This window comes from Hylobates moloch, unplaced genomic scaffold (genome assembly GCF_009828535.3).
Source record: "Hylobates moloch isolate HMO894 unplaced genomic scaffold, HMol_V3 SCAFFOLD_13, whole genome shotgun sequence".
Classification (NCBI taxonomy): Eukaryota; Metazoa; Chordata; class Mammalia; order Primates; family Hylobatidae; genus Hylobates; species Hylobates moloch.
In genome coordinates this window covers 105,383,506-105,409,711 of record NW_026652288.1, presented here as the reverse complement: position 1 = coordinate 105,409,711, position 26,206 = coordinate 105,383,506, and the positions used below count along the sequence as shown (strand labels likewise).

The 26,206-nt window shown below is 40.7% G+C and overlaps 1 protein-coding gene across 11 annotated transcripts in view; it reads right to left on the bottom strand.

The window, feature by feature from the left end:
* The window catches only part of LRCH3 (leucine rich repeats and calponin homology domain containing 3), a 93,648-nt gene that overhangs the window by 55,484 nt on the left and 11,958 nt on the right, over window positions 1-26,206 (bottom strand). For all 11 annotated transcript variants that reach the window (XR_009209207.1, XM_058426121.1, XM_032171979.2 and 8 more), the window contains exons 2-5: window positions 11,141-11,285; window positions 9,227-9,353; window positions 6,003-6,108; window positions 52-188 (exon numbers count right to left, since the gene is read on the bottom strand). Coding sequence is in view for 10 of the 11 variants with exons in the window: in XM_058426121.1 (XP_058282104.1) it covers window positions 52-188; window positions 6,003-6,108; window positions 9,227-9,353; window positions 11,141-11,285 (515 nt within the window). In the remaining variant the exon portion in view is untranslated. The remainder of the gene's footprint in view (window positions 1-51; window positions 189-6,002; window positions 6,109-9,226; window positions 9,354-11,140; window positions 11,286-26,206) is intronic.

Here is a 26,206-nt window from a genome sequence, read left to right as displayed (position 1 = left end):
TTTACCTGATGCTTCTACCATGGTTTACCTGATGCTTCTACTATGGTTTACCTGTGCAGGAGGTGATTGTAGTGGATTGTTATCTAGGGTGATCGTCTGTAGGTGCCTGAGGTTCCGATAACAAACAGGGATTGTGGTAATTTTATTGCATGAGAAATCTAACCGTATCAAAGGCAACTCCGCCAGCTCTGCAAGAAGGTAAAATGGAAATTAACAATTAATGATGTTTTACAACTAGAGAATTTTTACAAAAGCTTCTAGTTAAATGTGATTTTAACACAGATATTTATTCCCATTCTCTTTTAGTGATTAACTGGTAGCAAAGTGGTAAAAATGAGAAAAGTGGTAGCAAAGTGGTAAAAATGAGATCCGGTTGCCTATAGATAGGATTACTAATAAAAAGCAGCTTTGACCTGCTCAGAACTACAGAAAGTCTCAGAAGCCGGAGGCCCTGATACCACAAGAAGGTGAGGATAACAAAAGGATTAGATAACACTCTACATAAAGAACAGTTAAATGCCTGGGTCCACAGCCCCCATTAACACAGCTGGGGCACTATCCTTCTCCAATGTTCCCAGGAGTCAGCAAGTTATTTTCTAGTGAAATTGAATCAAAAAATGCTCTGAACTAGGCCAGGCGTGGTGGCTCACGCCTGTAATCCCAGCACTTTGGGAGGCCGAGGCAGGCGGATCATGAGGTCAGGAGATTGAGACCAGCCTGACTAACACAGTGAAACCCCGTCTCTACTAAAAAATACAAAAAATTAGCCAGGCCTGGTGGCGGGCGCCTGTAGTCCCAGCTACTTGGGAGGCTGAGGCAGGAGAATGGCGTGAACCCAGGAGGCGGGGCTTGCAGTGAGCCGAGATTGTGCCACTGCACTCCAGCCTGGGCGACAGAGCGAGACTCTGTCTCAAAAAAAAAAAAAAAAAAAAAAAAATCATCAAAGAAGATCAACAAAGAGGTCTAATAACATCCAATTCAAAATAATTCAAAAAGAGGACAGAGAAACCAGAAGAAAGAAAATTATATATTAAAAAAAGATACAAAACAATTTCCCAAAACGGAAGATATGGATTTCTGGTTTGGAAAGGGGCCCACCAAGTATCCAGTACATTAAATTAAAACAACTCATACTGTGGCACATTAACATAAAATTTCAGAGCAGCAGATAAACAGGGACCATCTTAAAATCTTCCAGAGAGCAACAGCTGGTCACAAAAGACTGGGATTAAGAATGAATGGCATCAGATTTTCAACCATCAATTTTAAACACTGAAAGCGGAAAGTGAAAAAAGACTTAAAAGTCTTGAAAGAAAATAGTTTTCAACCTGGATTTATAATCAATCAATCAAGGGGGAACATAGAATAAAGATATTTATTTTCCAGTGAAGTCTCAAAAATATGTTCTCCCATGACGTGTTCTTGGGAAGCTACTAGGAGATGTCCTCCAGCAAAACAGGGAGTAACTGAGGAAGATCCAGAGTCTAGGACTCAGAGTATTTAACACAGAACAAAGAAAGCTGGGTAGCAGGCCAGGCATGGTGGCTCACGCCTGTAATCCTAGCACTTTGGGAGGCCGAGGCGGGTGAATCACGAGGTCAGAAGTTCAAGACCAGCCTGGCCAAGATGGTGAAACCCCATCTCTACTAAAAATACAAAAGTTAGCCAGGCGTGGTGGCGGGCTCCTATAATCCCAGCTACTTCGGAGGCTGAGGCAGAGAATCGCTTGAACCCGGGAGGCAGAGGTTACCGTGAGCCGAGATCGCGCCACTGTACTCCAGCCTGGGTGACAGAGTGAGACTGTATCAAAAAAAAAAAAAAAGCTGGGCAGCAACACTAGAGAACAGCCAGTCCATATCAGAAGAGAAAAAAAGGGCTCAGTGAGGCAGAAGTACAGGGAAAAAAGGGATAGAGAATCTGGTCTGACTAGGAAGCCTGCTGGAAAAACAGGGTGGAATTAGCCATAGACACACATAAAAATAAGCATATAAAAAGATAAGAAACTATTACCTCTAGGAAAAAAAAAAAAAAAAAGCCAGGCGTGGTGGCTCACGCCTGTAATCCCAGCACTTTGGGAGGCCGAGGCGGGTGGATCACGAGGTCAGGGGTTCGAGACCAGCCTGACCAACATGGTGAAACCCCATCTCTACTAAAAATACAAAAATTAGCTGGGCATGGTGGCGGGCGCCTGTAATCCCAGCTACTCAGGAGGCTGAAGCAGGAGAATTGCTTGAACCCAAGAGGTGGAGGCTGCAGTGAGTCGAGATCATGCCACTGCACTCCAGCCTGGGCAACAGAGCAAGACTCTGTCTCAAAAAAAAAAAAAAAAAGAAAAAAACATGTACAAGAAAGGAATAAAATCAGAGTACATCACTTGAATTGGCAGGGAACAGTGTCTACATAATTGTAGTAATGTGAGCACTGAGTAACAATTTAATCAGAAGTTGTGCTAAAACTACACTGGGAAGATGGGAGGAAAGCAGTAAAGGCATGGTATGGTGACAGTGTAGGGAAACCAAATCCCCATCTCTCATCACAATAGGAAGCTGACATAAGTGTCAAAGTTGCCCAAACCAGCAATAGCTATACAAACATATCAATTAGAAATATGTCGGCAGTCTGGGCACTGTGGCTCATGCCTGTAATCTCAGCACTTTGGGAGGCTGAGGTGGGCGGATTGCTTGAGTCCAGGAGACCAGCCAGGGCAACATGGTGAGACCCTTGTCTCTACAAAACAATACAAAAATTTCTGGGTGTGATGGTGCATGTCTGCAGTCCCAGCTACTTGGAAGGCTCAGATGGGAGGATGGCTTCAGCCCATGGAGTTCGAGTCTACAGTGAGCTCTGATTGTGCAACGCACTCCAGCCTGGGCAACAGAGTGAGACCCTATCTCAAAAAAAAAATAAAAAAAAGAGTCAAAGGAGTTTAATGAAGGTACATACTTTTGGCCATTGAAATTGGTGTGTAGGGAAGTTTGAGGCAGGGGAACGATATTATTTAAGATTCTTGGCCGGGCGCAATGGCCCACGCCTGTAATCTCAGCACTTTGGGAGGCCGAGGCAGGTGGATCACGAGGTCAGGAGATCAAGACCATCCTGGGCAACATGGTGAAACCCCATCTCTACTAAAAATACAAAAAAGGCCAGGCGCGGTGGCTCACGCCTGTAATCCTAGCACTTTGGGAGGCTGAGGCGGGCGGATCATGAGGTCAGGAGTTTGAGACCAGCCTGGCCAACATAATGAAACCCCGTCTCTACTAAAAATACAAAAAAAAAAAAAAAAATTAACTGGGCATGGTGGTGGGCACCTGTAATCCCAGCTACTTGGGAGGCTGTGGCAGGAGAATCCCTTGAACCTGGGAGGCGGAGGTTGCAGTGAGCCAAGATCGCACCACTGTACTCCAGCCAGGGCGACAGTGCGAGACTCTGTCTCAAAAAAAATAAAGAAGCAAAAACACAAAAATTAGCTGGGTGTGGTGGCAGGTGCCTGTAATGCCAGATACTTGGGAGGCTGAGGCAGGAGAATGGCATGAACCCAGGAGGCAGAGCTTGCAGTGAGCCGAGATCGCACCACTGTACTCCAGCCTGGGTGACAGAGTGAGACTCCGTCTCAAGGAAAAAAAAAAAAAAAAAAAGAAGAAGATTCTTAATAATTTTAATATTTTTTGAATGATGTAACGTATTATTTGGTAAAAATTAATTTTAAATCAAAATGGCAATATAACAAAAGATATATGACATCTACCCAATTGCAATGTTAGAAATTACCAATTAAGTAACACAAACTTCCACACGAACGAATGTAGCTGTTGGAATAAAGCTTCACTTGCCAACTCAGTTCAACTATATGTGCTGAGATTATAAAATAAACTGTTAAAAAAAATTGAAACTATTTGTGTGATAAACCATTTTGTTGGCAGTCTACAATCAAAATAAGATACACAAATAAATTAGTTGATAAAACTATTAAGCTTCCACTGTCATCTGAAATGCTCAATTTTCATTTTGATTAAAACCCTAATATTCTCATTAATTGATTTCACACTAAGTATTATTATAGGAGTAAGTCTTTGAAGACCAACCATAGTAGGTGAGTCCTGAGTACAGAGGTAACCCTAGAGAGAAATGTGGGGTTATAAGGTCCTGGAGGTCATGATTGTGGTTTTGCTAACCTTCATTTACATTCCTGAGTTGGCAGCAAACAGAAGCAGCAGAAAATAAGGAAGGCCCTGAGGATAAAAAGTGTGAAGGTTCCTGGACAAACCAAGTGAGAGGAAAGACACGCGAGATTTTGGTTGCACTAAGTATATAAAAGTGGACTGAAAAGGTCACGTTCTTACACATTTACTTGGAATCCAAAATGTCAAAGCTCCAGTAGTATGTTAGAACTAAATATTATGCTGGATCAAATTGGTATAAATATTTGAATTCCACAGGGAAAGTGAAAACATCATTAGTTAATTCAACATGTATTGTAGCCAGGCGCAGTGGCTCACGCCTATAATCCCAGCACTCCGAGAGGCTGAGGCAAGTGGATCTCTTGACCCCAGGAGTTTGAGACCAGCCTGGGCAACATGGCAAAACCCTGTCTCTACTAAAAGTACAAAAATTAGGTGGCATGGTGGCAAGTGCCTGTAGTCTAAGCTACCTGGGAGGCTGAGGTGAGAGGATCACCTAAACCTGAGGTCGAGGCTGCAGTGAGCCATGTTTGTGCCACTGCACTCTAGCCTGAGTAATGGGAGTGAGACCCTGTCTCAAAACAAACAAAATACTGATTGTACACTGTAAGTCATATTTTGTCAAAGAACCCAGAAAAGCACTGTCATGAAAACACCTTGAGAAGATTCCTTGTTTTTCTGGAATGTTTACCAATAAATTTCTGTATTTGATTCAAATTAATCTAGAAAATAGTGCAGGGGAAAGTAAATGAGAGCACAGTTGAGACAAGACTTGCCATGAGCTGATGACTCTTACTGCTGGTGATGAGCAGAAACATATAGGAAGAAATATATATTCTGGATCTCATAAAATAATAGCTCTCATTTTCATCTTCCTTTCTAGCATTGTTTCATTAATTTGTGAAAGACTGATAAATTAGACTTCATTAATGTTTAATCATTTTTATCAATCAAATACATATATCAGAGCTTGTAGTCAGCCTAAGTAAATAACCCGTCTCTTAGCGCAGTCTCTCACCCCATATATCATTCACTCTACACATCACCTCCACATGGTTCATTAGCCTCTGTTTGAACATCTCCAGTGACCGGTTAAGTTCAGGTCACAGTCCATTTTTAAGTGAGTGCTAACTGCGGAAATGTTTTTCATTATACTACACTATCCCCTTATCCAAACATGTTACATTTCCCCCAAACAGTCATGCTTACTGAAATTTCCAGTGACCCTACTCTGAGTTATTAATTACATTGGTTGACAAGATCTAAAAATAAAATCAAAGGTCAAGAGTTATCAAACCTTTTCATTGAAGAGGCTTTTAAAATCCACAGTGGAACAGATAACACTATTAAATAAACCATTAGATTTCAAACACTGGTGGTAACACACACACTCTCTCACACACACACAAACATACACAGACACACACACACTCTCTCTCTCTCTCTGTCCCCCCCCCTTTTTAAACAGGGTCTCTTTCTGGTGCTCAGGCTAGAGTGCAGTGACGCCACCACAGCTCACTGCAGCCTTGACCTCCTGGGCTCAGGGACTCCTCCCACCTCAGCTTCCTGAGTAGCTGGGACTACAAGAGTGCGCCAGCCCCCTGGGCTAATTTGTTAATTTTTTGTGGAGACAGACTCCCTATATTGCCCAGGCTGGTCTCCAATTCCTGGGTTCAAGCAATCCTCCCTCCTCGCCCTCCCAAAGTGTTGGGATTACAGGTATGAGCCACAGCGCCCAGCCTGGATGTAACCCTTACACATTTTTGTCTTGATTGGTCTGAGAGAGCTTTAAAATAATAAAACAATTATTTCATAGTTTCTTACCTTCAGGCAAATGTACTAGGTGATTTCTTCTTATATTAAGGTCTCTCAAGGCCTCCAGGTTACCAATTTGGGAAGGTATAGTTTGAATTTCATTGCAGCTCACATCCTATTTTGAAAAGATACAAAATAAAGATTGTCCTAACATTAAACTTGTCTGCTTTAAACTGTCTATAAAATTAGGTATGTTTGGGAGACCTTCTGGTATCTCACTTAATAGTTTAATTCAATGGTTCTGAAAAGAGACTACCTACAGGTTCGAAGATTAATAAATTCAGAATATCATAATTCTGAGACCAGCCAAAATAATTTGTAAACCCATCATTATATGAACAGAGGGAAGCTGCCACATTAACACTTAAAATTCTTCCAATATGACTAAAAGAAAATAATACATTTACTATTTAGAAAAGGCCGCTTCCTGCCGAGTATGGTGGCTCATGCCTGTAATCCCAGCACTCTGGGAAGCCGAGGTGGGTGGATCGCGTGAGCCCAGGAGTTTCAGACCAGCCTGGGCAACATGGTAAGGCCTCGTCTCTATTTTCTTTTTTTAAAAAAGAAAAAAGAATAAAAAGAGACCGCTTGCCAAATTTTTCAATAAGCTTCAAATGTTAATTTTCTTAAAGTATGCTTAGAGAAAATACTATTTTTACTTTTCCTACCAATTAATAATTGAAGTAGAATCAGAAGCTAGACTTTTTGTTTTGTTTTTTTTGAGATGGAGTCTCACTGTTGTCACCTGAGCTGGAGTGCAATGGCACGATCTCAGCTCACTGTAACCTCCGCCTCCCGGGTTCCAGCAATTCTCCTGCCTCAGCCTCCCAAGTAGCTGCGATTACAGGCACCCGCCACCACACCCAGTTAATTTTTGTATTTTTAGTAGAGATGGGGTTTCATCATGTTGACCAGGCTGGTCTCGAACTCCTGACCTCAGGTGATCCACCTGCCTCAGCCTCCCAAAGTGCTGCAATTACAGGCACGAGCCACCGTGCCCGGCCAGAAGCTAGACTTCTGAGTCCAGTGCTCCTCTAGGCATTAAAATGTTTCTAAAAGAAGTTGAAAGGATATAGGTTCAAATCCGAGCTAGAAAAAAACAAAGTTGAAAGCACAGAAAAATCGAGTCTGAGCCAAAAGGTAACAGCAATGTATAATCTCTCAGAAAATACGCAAGCTGGAAACAGCAGTCTGCTTTCACTTAATGAAGAGGAAAAAATCGAGTCTGAGCCAAAAGGTAATAGCAATGTATAATCTCTCAGAAAATACGTATGTTGAAAACAGCAGTCTGCTTTCACTTAATGAAGAGGAAAAAAAGAGCGAGCCAACAAGGATGTTGCTGAAAGATCATCAGACGGGAATGGAGAGCTTTAGGGACACTCATTCATTTTTTTTTTTTTCAGATGGAGTCTCACTCTGTCACCCAGGCTGGAGTGCAGTGGTGTGATCTCAGCTCACTGCAACCTCTGCCTCCTGGGTTCAAGTGATTCTCCTGCCTCAGCCTCCCAAGTTGCTGGGATAACAGGTGCATGCCACCACGCCTGGCTAATTTTTGTATTTTTAGTAGAGATGGGGTTTCACCATGTTGGTCAGGTTGGTCTCGAACTCCTGACCTCAGGTGATCTGCCCCCCTCGGCCTCCCAAAGTGCTGGGATTACAACTGTGAGCCACTGTGCCTGGCCAGGACACTAATTCTTATTCTGCCACAAGTTCCTTATATGACTGAAGATATCAATTAACCTCTTTTGTAGAAAACAAAAAGCAGCTTCTATAACACATCTCTATCTTTTAAGTATTTAGGATTGAATAAGTAGAAACAAAATGTTTAAATGATTTGAAAATAAGAATTTGAATTAGAGTATAGTTTACTTCTAGTTCATGTTTTTAACCCAAGTTCTGAAGAGATGCCGATAAACATACATTCTGATCTTTATGTCCTAGGTCTAACTGGCTCCAAAAATAGTGGTCTAGAATGTAGACTCTAATTTTAATATATTTGTGGATTTTCACCTGTAACCTCTTATATTCATAATCTACCTGGAAAAAGTGATCCAACTGTATTACATATATGTATTAATTTATGATAACCATCTTCCATCTTTGTTAATAAACCTACATGAAACCATACCCCTAAATCCTAATGGACATAATTGTATCTGACGACTTCAGAACGAGTTAAGGTAGTCTGGTTTCAAATACTATTTCTGTTACATAACCTTAGGCAAGTTATTTAACGTATTTGAGTGCTAGCTTCCTCAGGTATAAAATGAAAATAATTTTGGTAATCAATTCATAATATTATTATGGTGATTAAATGAGAAAATTGTTATTCCCATGCTCAGAAGGTAAATACTCAAGAAGTGATTAGGTGAAGGAGTTCAATTAAGTGTCTTAGAAAATACAGGGCAACAGGGCCAGGCGAGGTGGCTCATGCCTGTAATCTCAGCACTTTGGGAGGTCGAGGTGGGCAGATCACAAGGTCAGGAGATCAAGACTATCCTGGCTAACACGGTGAAACCCTGTCTCTACTAAAAATACAAAAAAATTAACTAGGCATGGCGGCGGGCGCCTGTGGTCCCAGCTACTCAGGAGGCTGAGGCAGGAGAATGGCATGAACCTGGGAGGCAGAGCTTGCAGTGAGCGGAGACTGCACCACTGCACTCCAGCCTGGGCGACAGAGCAACACTCTGTCTCAAAAAACAAACAAACAAACAAACATGGTAATGAAGTATATTTTATTTTATAGAGTGGGAGATAGGTTCTAAAGATATAATGTAAGGCAAAAAATAAACCTGACCTTTGTAGTGCCACTCCCCTACAGAAGCTAATCAAAAATCAGAATACTGATGATACAAACAAATTTATTTTGAAAAATTCAATTGTATTAACATATCTCAAAAATTTAATGACACAGAAATCATTTAATATTGGTTAGAACCTAATTCTAATGACCTTTTCCCACCTGTGTGGGCCGATTAGGCTTGTACTTTCCGTTCTTAATTCTGTGTGCCCACCACTTGAGTACGGAAAATTCAGTACATGATTCATTACCAATACTGGAAAATAAGTCAAAAACATGTATCAATAATAAATCTTTACCATATAAAAGACTATGGCATGACTTTGTATACATATCTCTCTCCAAGGTTTCATATATATATATGTGTATATATACACACACATACACAATACATACACACAGACACGTTGGACAATCAAAAATATTAACTCACAAGTTCCATCAAATGTCTGAGGTGTCCAATTTCTTCTGGAAGTGACACCAATTTGTTATTACTAGCAATTAAGACTTTCAATGGCAAATTACACAAGTGTACCGGCAATGTTGACAGTTGGTTCCGACTAAATGGGTAAGTAGAAAGAGAGAAGAATCAGAGTTCACTACTGAAGAAAAATTTTCTGTCACACTTGTAATCTACTTCCCTCATCATTACAATATTATAATCAAATGCACATAAATGGTGAAAATGTAGCTCTATGGAAAAAAAGCAGTAAGTTGTGATTTCATAGATCACACCAACTAAGTTACAGGTAAAGAATTTTTATTTATACAAAGACATGCAAACCAGAACTAAAAGTAAAATAATAAAACACATGTATCGGCCGGGCGCAGTGGCTCACGCCTGTAATCCCAGCACTTTGGGAGGCCAAGGCAGGTGGATCGCCGGAGGTCGGGGGGTTCGAGACCAGCCTGGCCAACATGGCAAAACCCCGTCTCTACTAAAAATACAAAATTAGCCGGGCGTGGAGGCATGTGCCTGTAATCCCAGCTACTCGGGAGGCTGAAGCAGGAGAATGGCTTAAACCCAGGAGATGGAGGTTGTGGTGAGCCAAGATCGCACCATTGCACTCCAGCCTGGGCAACAAGAGTAAAACCCTGTCTCAAAAGAAAAAGAAAAAAAAAAAAAAAACCCACATCTATCAAGATAAAAATAAATTAGATTTTTACATATGTAAATTTAACCTCTTATTCCTTAGGACCAATTCCCTCCCCATTTGTAAGATCTTTTACTGAGATCATAAGCCACACTTTTTAATCCAGTAACAATTCCACTCCCAGACATCTATCTGAAGGAAAGAGAAAAGTAAACATTTACATACAAAATTCTCTACTAATATTATTTTTATCATGGTGAAAAACTGGAAGAAACTAAGATCCCAGAGGAAAATTTATTTTCAACAGTATATAAACTGTACCACAAAATAATTACATACAAAAATAGTTTTAAAGAATGTTTCATAAGGGGAAAACTCATTTAAAAATTTGACTAAAAGCCTGGAAAAACAGAAGGAAAAGATCACTTATAAAATTAAGATACATTTTGATGAATTTCCTTTATATTTTTCCACATTTGCACATTATCTTCAATGAAGATTTGCAACTTTTATAGTGAAATAAAACAACAGTTATTTTAAGATGTGAAAGTGGAGTAGACTAGTTGAATAAATGCATTCATACATTCGGAACTTAATATGCAAAAATACGTGGTCACAAGAAACAAAGTAATTTCAGACCTATTATTCTTATTTAATGAAGCTAATTAGAAAATGTAATTGGAGAAGCACCTGCTACAAGACTGCTGCAAGCTCCTCAGGCAAATGGCTCAGTAAGGTTTGTTAATTACAGGCATCCCCAACTAACAGCTGACGTAAAATTTTTTGGCTTTATGACGGTGGGAAAGCAATACACATTCAGTAGAAACCACACTTTACTACACTATCTAGTAAATTGTATGAGCTATTCAATACTTTATCATAAAATAGGCCTTGTGTTAGAAGATTTTGCCCAACTGTAGCCTAAGATAAGTGTTTTGAGCACATTTAAAGTAGGCTAGGCTAGGCTATAATGTTTGGTGGATTATGTGGGAAATGCATTTTCAACTTAGATGGGTTTACTGGGATGTAACCCCACTGCAGTAAGTCAGGGAGCATCTGTACTGCAAAGCCAAAGATAAAGACAGAAACTGGAGGGATATAGGAAATACTGTTAATATATCCAAGAGCACATACAGAAACTGCTGATATGAATAGATAGCATATATATAGGTAAATATTTTAGGGAAAGAGAGGGGAAAATTGAAAAGATCACATAAAACCAAAAATTTAAAATAAGAAAACAATATTCTTACCTAATATTTAAGAATGTTAGAGCTTGTAGGTTTAAAATTGCCTCTGGAATATACCGAATACAATTTTGGTACAAGTTGAGATTTTCCAGAGAAACAAAGTGACATGCTTCTGTAGGAATTTCTGAAAGGCGATTTCGCGACAGGTCTAAAAGAAAAATTAAATTAGGTTTAAAATCAGTCCTTGGAACTTATTTTATTGAAATCTTTTGATTTTCCACATAAACTAAAAAAATAAAACTATTATTCTTTAAAAGTAACACAACTTCTAAGGCATATCTGCTTACAAATTATATCAAAGATCCTATCAATCAGTTCCAAATATCCTAAAACAAATAGATCCCTAAAATCCACCTTCCTAAAGGCACAGAAAATATGCTGAGGTTTTTGAAAAGCAAAACAAAAAAACACTGTCCCTTTATTCACCAAAGATGATCAAGGTCAGGTCACAAAGACTCAGGAACCATCTTTGTTCCCAATGGCCAAAGATGAGGCAATCTGAGCTTTTTTGATAAAGATGACTGCAGTAGACTGAAATTCATCACATATATTGAACTACATGAGTTTATGACACACACCCAAAAAAGATGACAGAGAACTAATACACTATCTTGTAAACTGGTGATACGGTTTGCCTGTGTCCCCACCCAAGTCTCAACTTGAATTGTATTCCCCAGAATTCCCACATGCTGTGGGAGGGACCCAGTGGAGAGGTAATTCAATCATGGAGGCCGGTTTTTCCATGTTATTCTCGTGATAGTGAGTAAGTCTCACGAGATCTTATGGGTTTATCAGGGGTTTCGACTTTTGCTCCCTCCTCATTTCCTCTTGCAGCTGCCGTGTAAGTAAGTGCCTTTTGCCTCCCGCCATGATTCTGAGGCTTCCCAGCCATGTGGAACTTTAAGTTCCATTAAACCTCCTTTTGTTCCTAGTTTCAGGTCTGTCTTTATCAACAGCATGAAAACGAACTAATACAACTGAAGGAAAAATCAAACATCTGAGGAAATTAAGAGAAAAAAATCAAACATTTATCCTGCCTTCCCTATATGAAGGTATCACTGAGTAAACGATAGATGAATGGGGGCATCTCTCTATAAAAGTATTCTAGCTATGAATAAAAAAGAATGATAGAATATCACAATTTTGAAACCCCTATGAATTAATGGATCTAGAATTGAACATCAATGACTGTTATCTTTACAAAAGATAATCAGAAATTACATGCCTCAGGCCAGGAGCGGTGGCTCACACCTGTAATCCCAGCACTTTGGGAGGCCGAGGCGGGTGGATCACTTGAGGTCAGGAGTTTGAGACCAGCCTGCCCAACATGGTGAAACCCCATCTCTACTAAAAATACAAAAGTTAGCCGGGCATGTTGGCACACACCTGTAATCCCAGCTACTCGGGAGGCTGAGGCAGAAGAATCGCTTGAACCTGGGAGGCAGAGGTTGCAGTGAGCTGAGATGGAGCCACTATACTCCAGCCTGGGCAACAGAGCGAGATTCCGTCTCAAAAAAAAAAAAGAAAAAAGAAAAAAGAAATTATATGCCTCCCATTAGAAGAACAGAACATTACCAGGCCGGGCGCGGTGGCTCACGCTTGTAATCCCAGCACTTTGGGAGGCCGAGGCGGGCGGATCACGAGGTCAGGAGATCGAGACCATGGTGAAACCCCGTCTCTACTAAAAATACAAAAAAATTAGCCGGGCGTGGTGGCGGGCGCCTGTAGTCCCAGCTACTCGGAGAGGCTGAGGCAGGAGAATGGCGTGAACCCAGGAGGTGGAGCTTGCAGTGAGCCGAGATTGCGCCACTGCACTCCAGCCTGGGCGACAGAGCAAGACTCCGTCTCAAAAAAAAAAAAAAAAAAAAAAAAAGAAGAACAGAACATTACCTATGGTCTTGCCAAAGGAACAGAACCTGAGTCTGATTAAGCATCTGGATCAGCCGCAAACTTTCAGAAAATGCAGAAGACAAAGGAATACGATGACAAACCATCCCTCTATCATTACCCATTTTTGATTTAATTAATTACTGTGAGATTCATTTGCTTACCACTGTTTTCTCCTTTTTTCTTAATCATAAAGTCACTGTTGGGAATGACTACAGTCAACGATCATTTATTGTACATTTTGAAATAACTAAAAGAGTGTAATTGGATTGTTTGTAACACAAAGCATCAATGCTTGGGGTGATGGATACCCCATTTACCCTGATGTGATTATTACACATTGTATGGCTCTATCAGAGTATCTTACGGACCCTATAAATATATGCAGCCACTATGTACTCAAAGAAATTAAAAAAACTATAAGATACCACTTCATACCCATTCAGATAACTATTATTAAAAAAGGAAAAAACAGGTGTTGGTAAGAATGTGGAGAAACTGGAACCTTTGCGCTTTGCTGGGTGGAAAGTAAAATGGTGCAGCCACTGTGGAGAAGAATATGGCAGTTCCTCAAAAAATCAAACACGGAAGTATACTTATGATCCATACAATCCAACAATTCCACTTCTGGGAATAGAATGAAAAGAACTGGTTGGGTGTGGTGGCTTGCGCCTGTAATCCCAGCACTTTGACAGGCCGAGGTGGGTGGATCACTTGAGGTCAGGAGTTCGAGACCAGCCTGGCCAACATGGCGAAACCCTGTGTCTACAAAAAATACAAAAATTAGCCAGGCATGGTGGCATGTGCCTGTAATCTCAGCTACTTGAGAGGCTGAGACAGGGGAATCACTTGAACCCAGAAGGCTGTTTGAACCCAGGAGGCTGTTTCAAAAAACTAAAAACAGAGCCACCATATGATCCAGCTTGGTTGCAGTGAGCCAAGATGGCGCCACTACACTCCAGCTTGGGTGACAGAGCGAGACTCCACCTCAAAAAAAAAAAAAAAAAAAAAAAAACTGAAAGCAGGGACTTGAACAGATATTTGTAGGCCAATATTTACATCAGCATTATTCACAACAGTCAAAAGATGGAAACAAACCAAATGTCTACCAATGGGTGAACAGATATTTCCATAAATGTGTTATACGCATACAATGGAATATTATTCTACATTCAAAAAGGAATAAAATTCTTTGACATGCTACAACATGAAGTTTGCAAACATTATGGAATGAAATATGCCAGACATCAAATGATAAATATGATTCCATTTATATGAAGTCCCTAGAGCAGCCAAATTCATAAAAGACATAAAGCAGAATGATTCCCAGGAAGTAATGAGGAGTTAGTGCTTAACGCATACAGAGTTGCAGTCTGGGATAATGAAAGAAGTCCTGGAAGTGGATTTAGTTGGTGATAGCTGCACAACAGTATGAAGGTACTTAATACCACTGAACAGATGCTTAAAAATGGGCAAAATGGCATATTTTACCACAACAATTTAAAAAATCAACTATGTAGTACTCCAAGTAGAAAAGAAATGTAATCTGCCTCTTCTTAGTGACATGTACCTTAAAAATCTCTAAAATTATGGACTTTTCTAATAATCATATCTTATGTCTCAGTAATAAAATGAATAATACATAAATTACAGAAACAAAATTCCAAAGTATTCCTGAACTTCAAATCTCAAAAATTAGTCTCACAACTGTCTAACGGAGACTAGCAGTTAGTAACTTCTTTCCTTCTTAACCCCATTTCTCTCTGCCAGGGAGAAAAATGCTTAATATTTCACTCTATTTGGCTATGTAATTATGACATTAGGACTTATTTCTTTAAATCTCAGTAACTAAGCCAGGAAAACCAAGGTTCATTCCAGTCCAAACACAAATTAATGTTTTCAACAGTATGGCATTTATTAAGAAATGCTAGCAGTCAAAAGTCTTGTGTTCTTCTAATAACTCCTCCAGGCGGTCCCACGCAGTGACATCATCCTTACCCAATCAGCCCATTATGCAAAACCCACATGTACAGTACCATCATTTTCTGTGAGAACAGACACTACTATGAATGCGAAAATGGCCAGGGATGATGACAAATAATCTGTATAAGAGATTTTCAACACTGAGCAATGTAAAACTGTGAAGAATATTATAGGACTAATATCCTTTAACATATAAAGAAATGGTAAATGCAAACTATGAAAATTTCTGAAATACACAATCAATATGAAATAAACTAAAAAGTAATTTTCAAAAAGTCCCTAAATAATTATATAAAAGTAATAATTTAAAATATTATTTGATAGCTATTTAACAAATCACAATGATACTGTTCATGGTGCATCCCACAGACTAAAGTTTAAACACCAAGAACACAGACAGCAGCGCAGTCACTGAAGACCCCGTGATGAGTCATGAGAGTGGGTTACACTTTTCAGACTTTCTGTTTACATCTGTCACATTTAAAAACACTCCTTGTTTTTAAAAGGTATTTCCTTTTCGTTTTCAACCACCTTACCATTCCCATGAAAATTTTACTGAGATAATGCAATAAAAATCATTTTAGCTATTAATATTAATTATGTAACCCAAGGAGATCGCAAAACATAGTTTTTCTAATGCTTTTCATTCAAAAGTCATATTTTTTTTTTTACCTGACTTCAGGTTATCTTTTAAAAACTGTTAACTTTTATTTTTATCAAAACAGTATATTTATATAACTTTAAATGCCAGTTAGTGACTTCTGCTTCTGGGAAGATGAAACAAATGTACTTTTTCCTTTTTCTGTTTTCTTCTCCACAATAATTTAAAAAATTAAATGTGTATACTCAAAGTAGAAATGTAATCTGCCTCTTGTTAGTGACATGTACCTTAAAAATCTCTAAAATTATGTAAAATTTTAATTTATAACTAAAAACCCGAAATAATATATATAAAACAGATATAAGGTTGAGAGAAGATGGCTAGGAACCTCAGGACTCAAGGAACAATAGCAATGAATTCCCTGGGTTTTCTTTTTGCCTCATGCATCCCAGACTTGGAGCTGACCTCTCCAAGTTTAAAAATAAAATAGCCAGGAACGGTAGGTAGCTCATGCCTGTAATCCCAGCACTTTGAGAGACAGAGGCTGGTGAATCACCTGAGGTCAGGAGTTCGAGACCAGCCTGGCCAACATGGTGAAACCCCGTTTCTAAAATACAAAAATAAGCTGGGCGTGGTGGTGGGCACCTGTAATCTCAGCTACTCAGGAGGCTGAGGCAGGAGAATCCCTTGAACCCAGGAGGCGGAGGCTGCAGTGAGCTGAGATCATGCTGCTGAACTCCAACCTGGGAGTGAAACTCCATCTCAAAAAATAAAAATAACAAAATAATAATAAAGCACCAGGAAAGGGTAGCTTAGCAAGACAGAAAACTTTTAGATAATAACTGCTCTATTCCACCCAAATATCTCAGAAAAAAACTGGAAAAAAACAGGCTTCCCATGCAACCTTTGAGTAGCCTCACCCCTACTCAAAAGTTACGTGGGGAGCCTAAATTTCCATCCTTGCCAGACTGTAATGACTCTTATAATCCCCAAAATGCACAACTGAAAACATTTACAATACTAAGGATCAGGAAGATCTCAAACCGAATAAAAAACAATAAATGCCAACACTAAGATGACAGAGATGCTAGACCATCCTAAGAATGCTTCAGAGAGCAATTACAGACTCTGTTGTAACAAATGAAAACCAGAAAGCCTCAACAACAACAACCAAAAGAAGTTCTCAAGAAAGAAGATATGAAGGGGAAACAAACAAACAGAAAAAGCTCAATGGATGGGTTCAACAGCAGAGTGGAGGGCAGAGAGGAAAGAATCAGTGAGCTGCAAGACAGAACAGAAATTACCCAGTCTGAACTACAGAGAGAAAACAGACTGGGGGGAAAAAACTGAACAGAGCAAGGACTTATGGGACTGTAACAATAATCTAACCCTATTGTCATCAGAATCCTGGAAAAAGAGAAGGAAGTCAGGGCTGAAAACTTCAGCACTTCTCAGGGCTGAAAAATGAACTGAAGTGAAAGCTTCCTAAGTTTGGCAAGAGTCAAGAACCTATAGATTCAAGAAGCTGAGCAAACCCCAAAGAGGATAAACCCAAAGACATCCACAAGACACATGATAGCCAAACTTCTGAAAACTGAAGACAGAGAAAAAAAGTCCTTTTTTTTTTTTTTTTTTTAAGACAGGATCTCACTCTGTTACCCCAGCTGGAGTGCAGTGGCACCGTCACGGCTCACTGCAACCTCTACCTCTTGGGCCCGAGAGATCCTCCCACCTCAGCCTCCTGAGTAGCTGGGACTACAGGCACACACTACCACTCCTGGCTAATTTTTGTATTTTTTGTAGAGAAGATGTCTCACTATGTTGTCCAGGCTGGTCCTGAACTCCTGGCCTCAAGTGGTCCTCCTGCCATGGCCTCCCAAAGTGCTGGGATAACAGGCATGAGCCACCGTGCCTGGCCAAGAAAAAAAAAATCTTGAAAGCAGTAAGAGAGAGACAATTGAAATGACAGTAGATTTCATATCAGAAACCACGGAAGCCAGAAAGAAGTGGCAGAACATCGTCCTTTTTTCTTTTCTGAGACAGTCTCACTCTGTCACCCAGGTTGGAGTGCAGTGCACGATCACGGCTCACTGCAGCTCTGATCTCCTGGGCTCAAGTGATCCTCCCACCTCAGCCTTCCAGGTAGCTGAGACTACAGGCATGTGTCACCATGCCCAGCTAATTTTTGGAGAGATGGGGTTTCGCCACATTGCCCAGGCTGGTCTTGAACTCCTGGGCTCAAGTGATCTGCTCATCTCGGCCTCCCAAAGTGTTTCAATTACAGGCATGAGCCACTGCGCCTGGCCAAACATCTTTCAATCACTAAAAGAAAGACTGTTCACCCAGAATTGTATATATATCCAGCAAAATGTCCTTCAGGAATCAAGAGGAGATCAACACATTCTCAGATGAATGAAAACTGAGAGTCTGTAGCAGCAGATGTAATCTAAAAGAATGAGTAGGCCGGGCGCGGTGGCTCACGCTTGTAATCCCAGCACTTTGGGAGGCCGAGGCAGGCGGATCACAAGGTCAGGAGATCCAGACCACAGTGAAACCCCGTCTCCACTAAAAAAATAACAAAAAAATTAGCCGGGCGTGGTGGCAGGCGCCTGTAGTCCCAGCTACTCGGAGAGGCTGAGGCAGGAGAATGGTGTGAACCCGGGAGGCGGAGCTTGCAGTGAGCCGAGATTGCGGCTGCACTCCAGCCTGGGCGACAGAAAGGAATCTTAAAACACCAAGAAGGGACACAGCGTACGAGTTTGCTAGAGCTGCCACAATAAAATACCACACAGTGGGCAGCTGAAACAAATGTATTTTCTCAAATTCTGGAGGCTAGAAGTCAGAGATGAAGGTGTTAGCAGGGTTGGTTTCTTCTGAGGTCTCTCTCACTGGCTTGCAGATGCTGTCTTCTCTCTGGGTCTTCATATCATCTTTCCTCTTTGTCTTTGTCCTAATCTCCTCTTACAGGGACATCACTTGTATTGAATTACGGCCCACCCAAATGATGCCATCTTAACTTAATTACCTCTTTAAAAAAGTACTACCTCCAAACACAATCGCAGGTACTGAGAGTTAGGACTTCAATGTATGAATCTATGGGTGAGGGACAAAATTCAGTACATAACACTAAGCAAAAATATGGGTAAATATAAAAGACTTTCCTTCTCTTGAGTTTTCCAAATTATATTGGAAGCAAAAATTATAAGATTATTTGATGTGATTCTAAATATTTATAGAGAAAATATTTAAGACAACTATAACAGGGAAGGTAAAGGGACGTGAAGGGGGTAAGGTTTCTATACTTCACTCAGACTCGTAAAATAAGGACACCAATAGACTGACGAGTTAGACTTCTCTCATGTAATACCCAGGGCAGCAACGAAGAGAGCTACACAAAGAGAAACACTCGAAAACACTGCAGAGAAATGAAAATGGAATTCTAAAAAATGTTCACGAAACCCACGGGAAGGCGAGAAAAAGAACACAGAAAGGAAAACAAGGACAAAACAAACAAAATGGCAGACTTAGGCCCTAACACATCAACGATATGAAATACAAATTATCTACAAGACAGATCAAATGACCAAAATACAGAGATGAGCAAAGTGGATTTGAAAACATGATGCAGCCAGTCGCGGTGGCTCACACCTGTAATCCCAGCACTTTGGGAGGCCAAGGCGGGCGGATCACGGGGTCGGGAGATCAAGACCATCCTGGCTAACACGGTGAAACCCCATCTCTACTAAAAAGAAATACAAAAAAATGAGCTAGGCGTGGTGGCAGGCGCCTGTAGTCCCAGCTACTCGGGAGGCTGAGGCAGGAGAATGGCATGAACCCAGGAAGCGGAGCTGGCAGTGAGCCGAGATCGCGCCACTGCACTCTAGCCTGGGCGACAGAGCGAGACTCCGTCTCAAAAAAAAAGAAAAAAAAGATGCAACTCTGTGTTATCTACAAGAAACTCACTTCAAGTAGAAGGATATAGGCTGAAAGTAAAAATTTGCACCCAAACAGGAGAGGTCTAATTCCTCATTAACTCCCAATACTTGCTTCCCTAAAGCAATCACTTTTAACTCGTGTGTGTGTGTGTGTGCATGTTTGTTTTTTTTTGACACAGGGTCTTGCCCTGTTGCCCAGGCTAGAGTGCAGTGGTGCAATCACAGCTCACTGAAACCTGGAACTCCTAGGCTCAAGTGATTCTCTGACCCGAGCCTCCTGAGTAGCTGGGACCACAGAAATGTGGAACCATGTCGGGCTAATTTTTCTTTTAAATCTTTTGTAAAAATGGGGTCTCAGGGGCCGGGCGCAGTGGCTCACACCTGTAATCCCAGCACTTTGGGAGGCTGAGGCGGGTGGATCACTTGAGGTCAGGAGTTCAAGGGCAGCCTGGACAACATGGTGAAACTCCACACCAAACTAATTTTGTATTTTTAGTAGAGACAGGGTTTCACCATGTTAGCCAGGCTGGTCTTGAACTCCTCACCTCAGGTGATCCACCCGCCTCAGTCTCCCAAAGTGCTGGGATTACAGGAGTGAGCCACCGTGTCCAGCATTCCTATGACCTTTTCTTAGAGACCCTTACTATATTTCATGTCTGCAGTACCTTCTTTTCTGACTTTTAGGATATTGATTCCAGATTTTCGGAAGTTTTTCTTTTGTCGGCACTGTCTGTTTTCTCTGGGTTCCTTCTGTTATGTTCTTTTCTTTGATGTCAGAAATGTTCTTCAAGGCCAGGCACTCACGCCTGTAATCCTAGCACTTTGGGAGGCTGAGGTGAGAGGATCATTTGAGCTCAGGAGTTTGAGACCAGCCTGGGCAACACAGTAAGACCCCTGTCTCTACTAAAATTAAAAAAAAAAAAAAAAAAAAGAAATGTTCTTCAACTATCTAGTAGTATTTAGTTTTCTTTTCATATTTAAAAACATAGGCCAGGCACAGTGACTCACACCTGTAATGCCAGCACTTTGGGAGGCCGAGGCAGGTGGATCACCTGAGGTCAGGAGTTCATGACCAGCCTGACCAATATGGAGAAACCCCATCTCTACTAAAAATACAAAATTAGCCGGGTGTGATGGTGCATGCCTGTAATCCCACGCATGCCTGTAATCTCAGCTACTTGGGAGGCTGAGACAGGAGAATCGCTTGAACCCGGGAGGCAGACATCGCAGTGAGCCGAGATCGCGCCATTACACTCCAGCCTGGGCAACAAGAGCAAAACTCTGTCTTAAACAAACAAACAAAAAACCCGTAACATTGAAATTCTGGGTGGAAGCTCTGTATGTACACTTCCCTGTAAGGTACAGTGTAGGGACCTGGCTGTTTCATCTGGGTTCTGTAAGTACCAATACCTTAAAATCTTTTCTCTTTTCCACTAGATTTTCTCCAAAGACAAAAACTCCAATAATCAGAGGAGTATATCAGCCAAGCAGGGGAGATACCTAGAGATCTTACCATTCTGTATGTCGGTTGTCATTAGGTTTTCAATTTGGAGACGTGTCTCCCTCTTTAGCAAGCCTATACCCAAATCCAGACCCAGTTTTAGTCCCAACCCTCTGAAGAAAAAGCCTCCTTGATTTTTCTGTTGCACGTTCTTCTCCTTCAAAAATATGATAGAGGTAAGACCCTTAAGAAAAAAGTGTCTTATTGGAAAAGTTATCAAGGATAGTCCACATGTCATGTTTTATCAGTTTGCCCCTCAGGAAAAGCAATCACATATTGTGAATGACTTGAAAAAATGGCTTTCTTGGCCAGGCATGGTGGCTCACACCTGTAATCCCAGCACTTTGGGAGGCCAAGGTGGGTGGATCACTGAGGTCGGGAGTTTGAGACCGGCCTAACCAACATGGTGAAACCCTGGCTCTACCAAAAATACAAAATTAGCCAGGCGTGGTGGCACGCACCTGTAATCCCAGCTACTTGGAAGGCTGAGGCAGGAGAATCGCTTGAACCTGGAAGGTGGAGGTTGCGGTGAGCCGAGATAGCACCATTGCACTCCAGCCCGGGCAACAAGAGCGAAACTCTGTCTCAGAAAAAAAAAAAACGGCTTTCTTCCCCAGTTATGTTTTCCACGTACCCTAGGAGAGTGGGATGCTGAAAAATGTAAGTAGGCTGATAAAATTTTGGTACATATTTCCAAAGCTCGGCTATGAGAAAACTTATAAGGAAATTTAACCAGAGAAATAAAAAATGAAATCAAACTCAGATTTAATTTAGCTAAGGGACTCTCCTTGTAGTCTATAAACCTGGTTCTAGTCTTGCTTAATTGGTGACATATGTTGGACTGGGACAAGGTCAACGTCACTTAATTGTGAAATGTAAAAATTGTGTAACAAAAACAAATGAAAGCTGTTCTATGAAAAGGTGTTTTATGAGGCATTATTATGATGAAAACTTTGCTGCCAAACATAAAACTATTATTTGGTAACTTCTCACTTCAAATTTTAAAAAAGCTATAGATCACTACAATAAAGACTTTCTCTAGAAGTTTTAAAAGAAAACCTTTAAAATGATAACCAAAAATTTCAAGGTAAAACAAAATCCTTCAAGTACAATTCAGAAGGGAACTAAATGGTACAAAAAATGACTTCAGCAAAAAGCTCCAGGAAAACATGATACTAATTACTAGTAGTAACCAGTCAACTATCTTCACTGTTCATATTAGAAGGAAGATGTCAGTTTAGGATCATGGCAGTTACAATATAGCAATTTAATCCTGTTATATATATTTTACAACACCATAATGAAATGTAAAATAAGAATAACAAAACTAAAAACTTTTATTTTTTTTTTAAATATTATTTCCTCTCCACCCTCCCCACCCCCCTACTTTTTGAGATAAGCTCTCACTCTGTCACCCAGGGTGGAGTACAGTGATGCAATCACAGCTCACTGCAGGCTCAAACTCCTGGGCTCAAGCCATCCTCCTGCCTCATCTTCCCAAGTAGCTGGGACTACAGATACATGCCACTATGCCCAGCTAATTTTGTTTACTTTTTGTAGAAACCAGTGTCTCACTATGTTGCCCAGGCTGGTTCAAACTCTTGACCTCAAGCAATCCTCCCACCTTGGCCTCCCAAAGTGCTGGAATTACAGGCGTGAGCCACTATGCCTGGCCTAAAAACATTTTATAACAAACTGGACTTGGTTTATTTAACATTCAAAAAGCATAATTCAAAAGGTATATCCGTGCCTAGAACAGTGACTGAAACACAGGCAGTGAATATATTTTTACTAACTAAAAAAATACAGCATTGAAGCAAGCAGAGGAAGGAAAAGAAAGGCTAAAACTTTTAAATAACATTTGCTAAGCACATATATGCACTGGAACCTTTGTTTATTGCTCCATAGGGCTATAATCTCATTTAATTTACAAAACCTCCTTATGAGGTAGACATTGCACAGATGAGGAAACTGCCATTTACAAAGGTTAGAAAACTTTCCTATGAGTCACACAAAGCTAGTAAGAGACTGAATTGATATGCAAACCTAGATTTCTCTGAATTCAAGGCCCATGCATAAGTATACTAGGTCTTTTGTACAAAGCACTATACTATAAATTATTTTTAAATGCTGAAAAACAGGTATGTGACTAATAGGCAGCTGCATTATCCTAGTAAAAATCAGGGATTTTGAAAGAGATATCATTTAGTGCAAATATCAGATACCATCATTAAAATACCTCTTCAGACACAGAGATTCTTAGTTAATATTACCTTTAGGATGCATTGAGATTATAGGTTAGTTAACTACGGTATGCTTGCACCCCACCATGCCACTGCACTGGATTTTCCTTCAGATCTTGAGAGAAAAGTTAAAAAAATTATAATGGGGGCTGGGCACGAGGGCTCACGCCTGTAATCCCCCAGCACTTTGGGAGGCCAAGGCAGGCGGATCATGAGGTCAGAAGTTCGACACCAGCCTGGCCAGCATGGTGAAACCCCGTCTCTACTAAAAATACAAAAATTAGCTAGGCGTGGTGGCGGGCGCCTGTAATCCTAGCTACTCAGGAGGCTGAAGCAGGAGAATCCCCAGCACTTTGGGAGGCCGAGGCGGGTGGATCGCGAGGTCAGGAGATCGAGACCACGGTGAAACCCCGTCTCTACTAAAAACGCAAAAAATTAGCCTGGCGTGGTGGCGGGCGCCTGTAGTCCCAGCTGCTCGGAGAGGCTGAGGCAGGAGAATGGCGTGAACCCGGGAGGCGGAGCTTGCAGTGAGCCGAGATCGCGCCACTGCACTCCAGCCTGGGCAACAGAGCGAGACTCCGTCTCAAGGAAAAACAAAAACAAAAACAAACAAACAAAAATTACAATGGGAAGAAATGGGGGCTATTTTCTAAATCTTACTCAGGCTCCCTGCCCCACCACCTTTCAATATCTCCTGGAATTTTCATTCTTGTATTCTCCTAGGGGTAGAGGTGGCAGTAGGGAGATCATTATACTTTTTTTAAAGTATTTAATAACTTTTTTTTTTTTTTTTGAGACAAAGTCTCGCTCTGTGGCCCAGGCTGGAGTGCAACGGCACAATCTCACTGCAACCTCTCTCTCCCTGGTTCAAGCCATTCTCCCGCCTCAGCCTCCCGAGTAGCTGGGATTACAGGGCCCCCACCATGCCTGGCTAATTTTTGTATTTTTAGTAGAGACGGGGTTTCGCCATGTTGGTCAGGCTGGTTTCAAACTTCTGACCTCAGGTGATCCGCCTGCCTCGGCCTCCCAAAGTGCTAGGATTACAGGTGTGAGCCACCACACCCAGCAATAAAGCTTTTAATAAAATGTTTTCATATTATGATCAGCACTTTATCCCTCCCCTACCCCAAAATGATTCCTAAAAAGTAACAGGAAGCTTTTCAGTTTGTTTTTAACAAAAAAATATGGGTTGGGGGGAATGATATAACCAAGTATCACAGTTTCCACAGAGCAAAAAAGCAACGCACTAGAACTTCCAGATGCAAAGCTATAACCATGAAGACTTAAAATACTAGTCCTCCAAAACTGGAAGTCTAAAATTTAGATAAATTTCTCTGTGAACTGTCAAAAGTAATTACTAAATTCGTTGGAAATTTTTATGAATAAATTATATAATTTCCATGAGATTTTCTACATTCCACAGCAGTGGTTGTCCAGCTTCAGCAGGCATCAGGCTGACCTGGAGGGCTTGTTGAATCAGACTGCTCAGCCCTACCCTGGAATTTCTGATGCCACGTGTCTGAGGTAACATCCAATAATGTAAACCTCTAACAACCTCCTAGGTGGTGATGTTGCTGCTGGCCTGGGAACCACTTCCAGAACAGCTCTGTGTGGCTACCGTGTGCCCAAGAGAACTGTATACTGGTAGAATAGGTCAAGATTTCTAGTCCAAGAAAATGATTTGAATATTTACAGCTAAGAGCAATAGTTGTTTCCTCCTGAAAGAAACTAAATGATTGGGTTTGTAATGATCCCTGTGTGTCTCTGTGACCCACATTTGGAAATCGTACCAAGAAACTTGAACATATTACTAAGAAGTTGCAACTGTGATATAGTTGCAGGAAGGTTTCTTCCTCCAGAAAAATATGAGAATAAAAATAATTCAAACCTTTGATACACACTCTAATAAAATAACAAGAAAAATGGTAAGTTACGGGTCATACAGCAAGACCTCAGGAAATGTAAAGAACTGCCTTTTGGACACGGCAGCATAATGTAAGAGCAAGAAATTGACTGCATTCTGCAAAGACCACAGCTGCTCACAGAAGCACAGGTTTTGTGAACTAATTAAGTACTATGTATTCTAAGTAATAAAATTATTTTACCTTGAAATTAAGTAACGGCTGTTAGATTACCTAGTATGTTAGTTTATGTAACTCAAGTTTATGCTAGAAAGTCATTATGCATATATTTCATAAGTAATCCTTTGTTTAAAGAAAGAAAATACACCCGTGATGAAACGAGCCTTGAATTATCTGCTGAATATGGACAGGGGATCAGACTGGCTACAGCGAGTAAACACAGGTGAGTAAGATTTAGGAGCCTTCAAATGTGCGGGCTCAGTGGCATCACGGAAAGGAGACTTATTAGAAACGACCAATCACAAGGTGACATTTAAATGCTGATGTTTCTAAAGCTTTTGATGGTATTTTAATTCAAAATATACTTTGGTATAATATATACTAACACAGCACATAAAATGTGTCTATGCTGGGAATGAAAATGGGAAAAGCTGGTAACACAGACCATAAATGAGTATCAATTGAAAAGCTTCTATATTAGGATAAGAAAAGAATTTGGTCAAATAAGGGTTAGAATTGACCACAGTCATGATTTTGAAAGGCTCCTGCTCCTTCCGATGAAATAAGCTAAACTGTCTTTAGTGTTATCTGGTATCAGTTTGTGTGTGGAATGTTATACAATGAGCTCCAGGACACAGGCTGTAGTCCTGGATCCTATTGCTCACTAAAAGGAACCAAGGCTCCTTAAGGATAACTGCTTTGTTAGGAGAGGGGAAAACAAGATGAACCTAGAAAATCGTTTTGTTTTTGGAATATAATTTCCAGGTTATCAGTAGTAATCAATGTTGGAATGGGAAAGAAGTTTTGCCACACATGGTTTAAGCAATGATATGTGAGT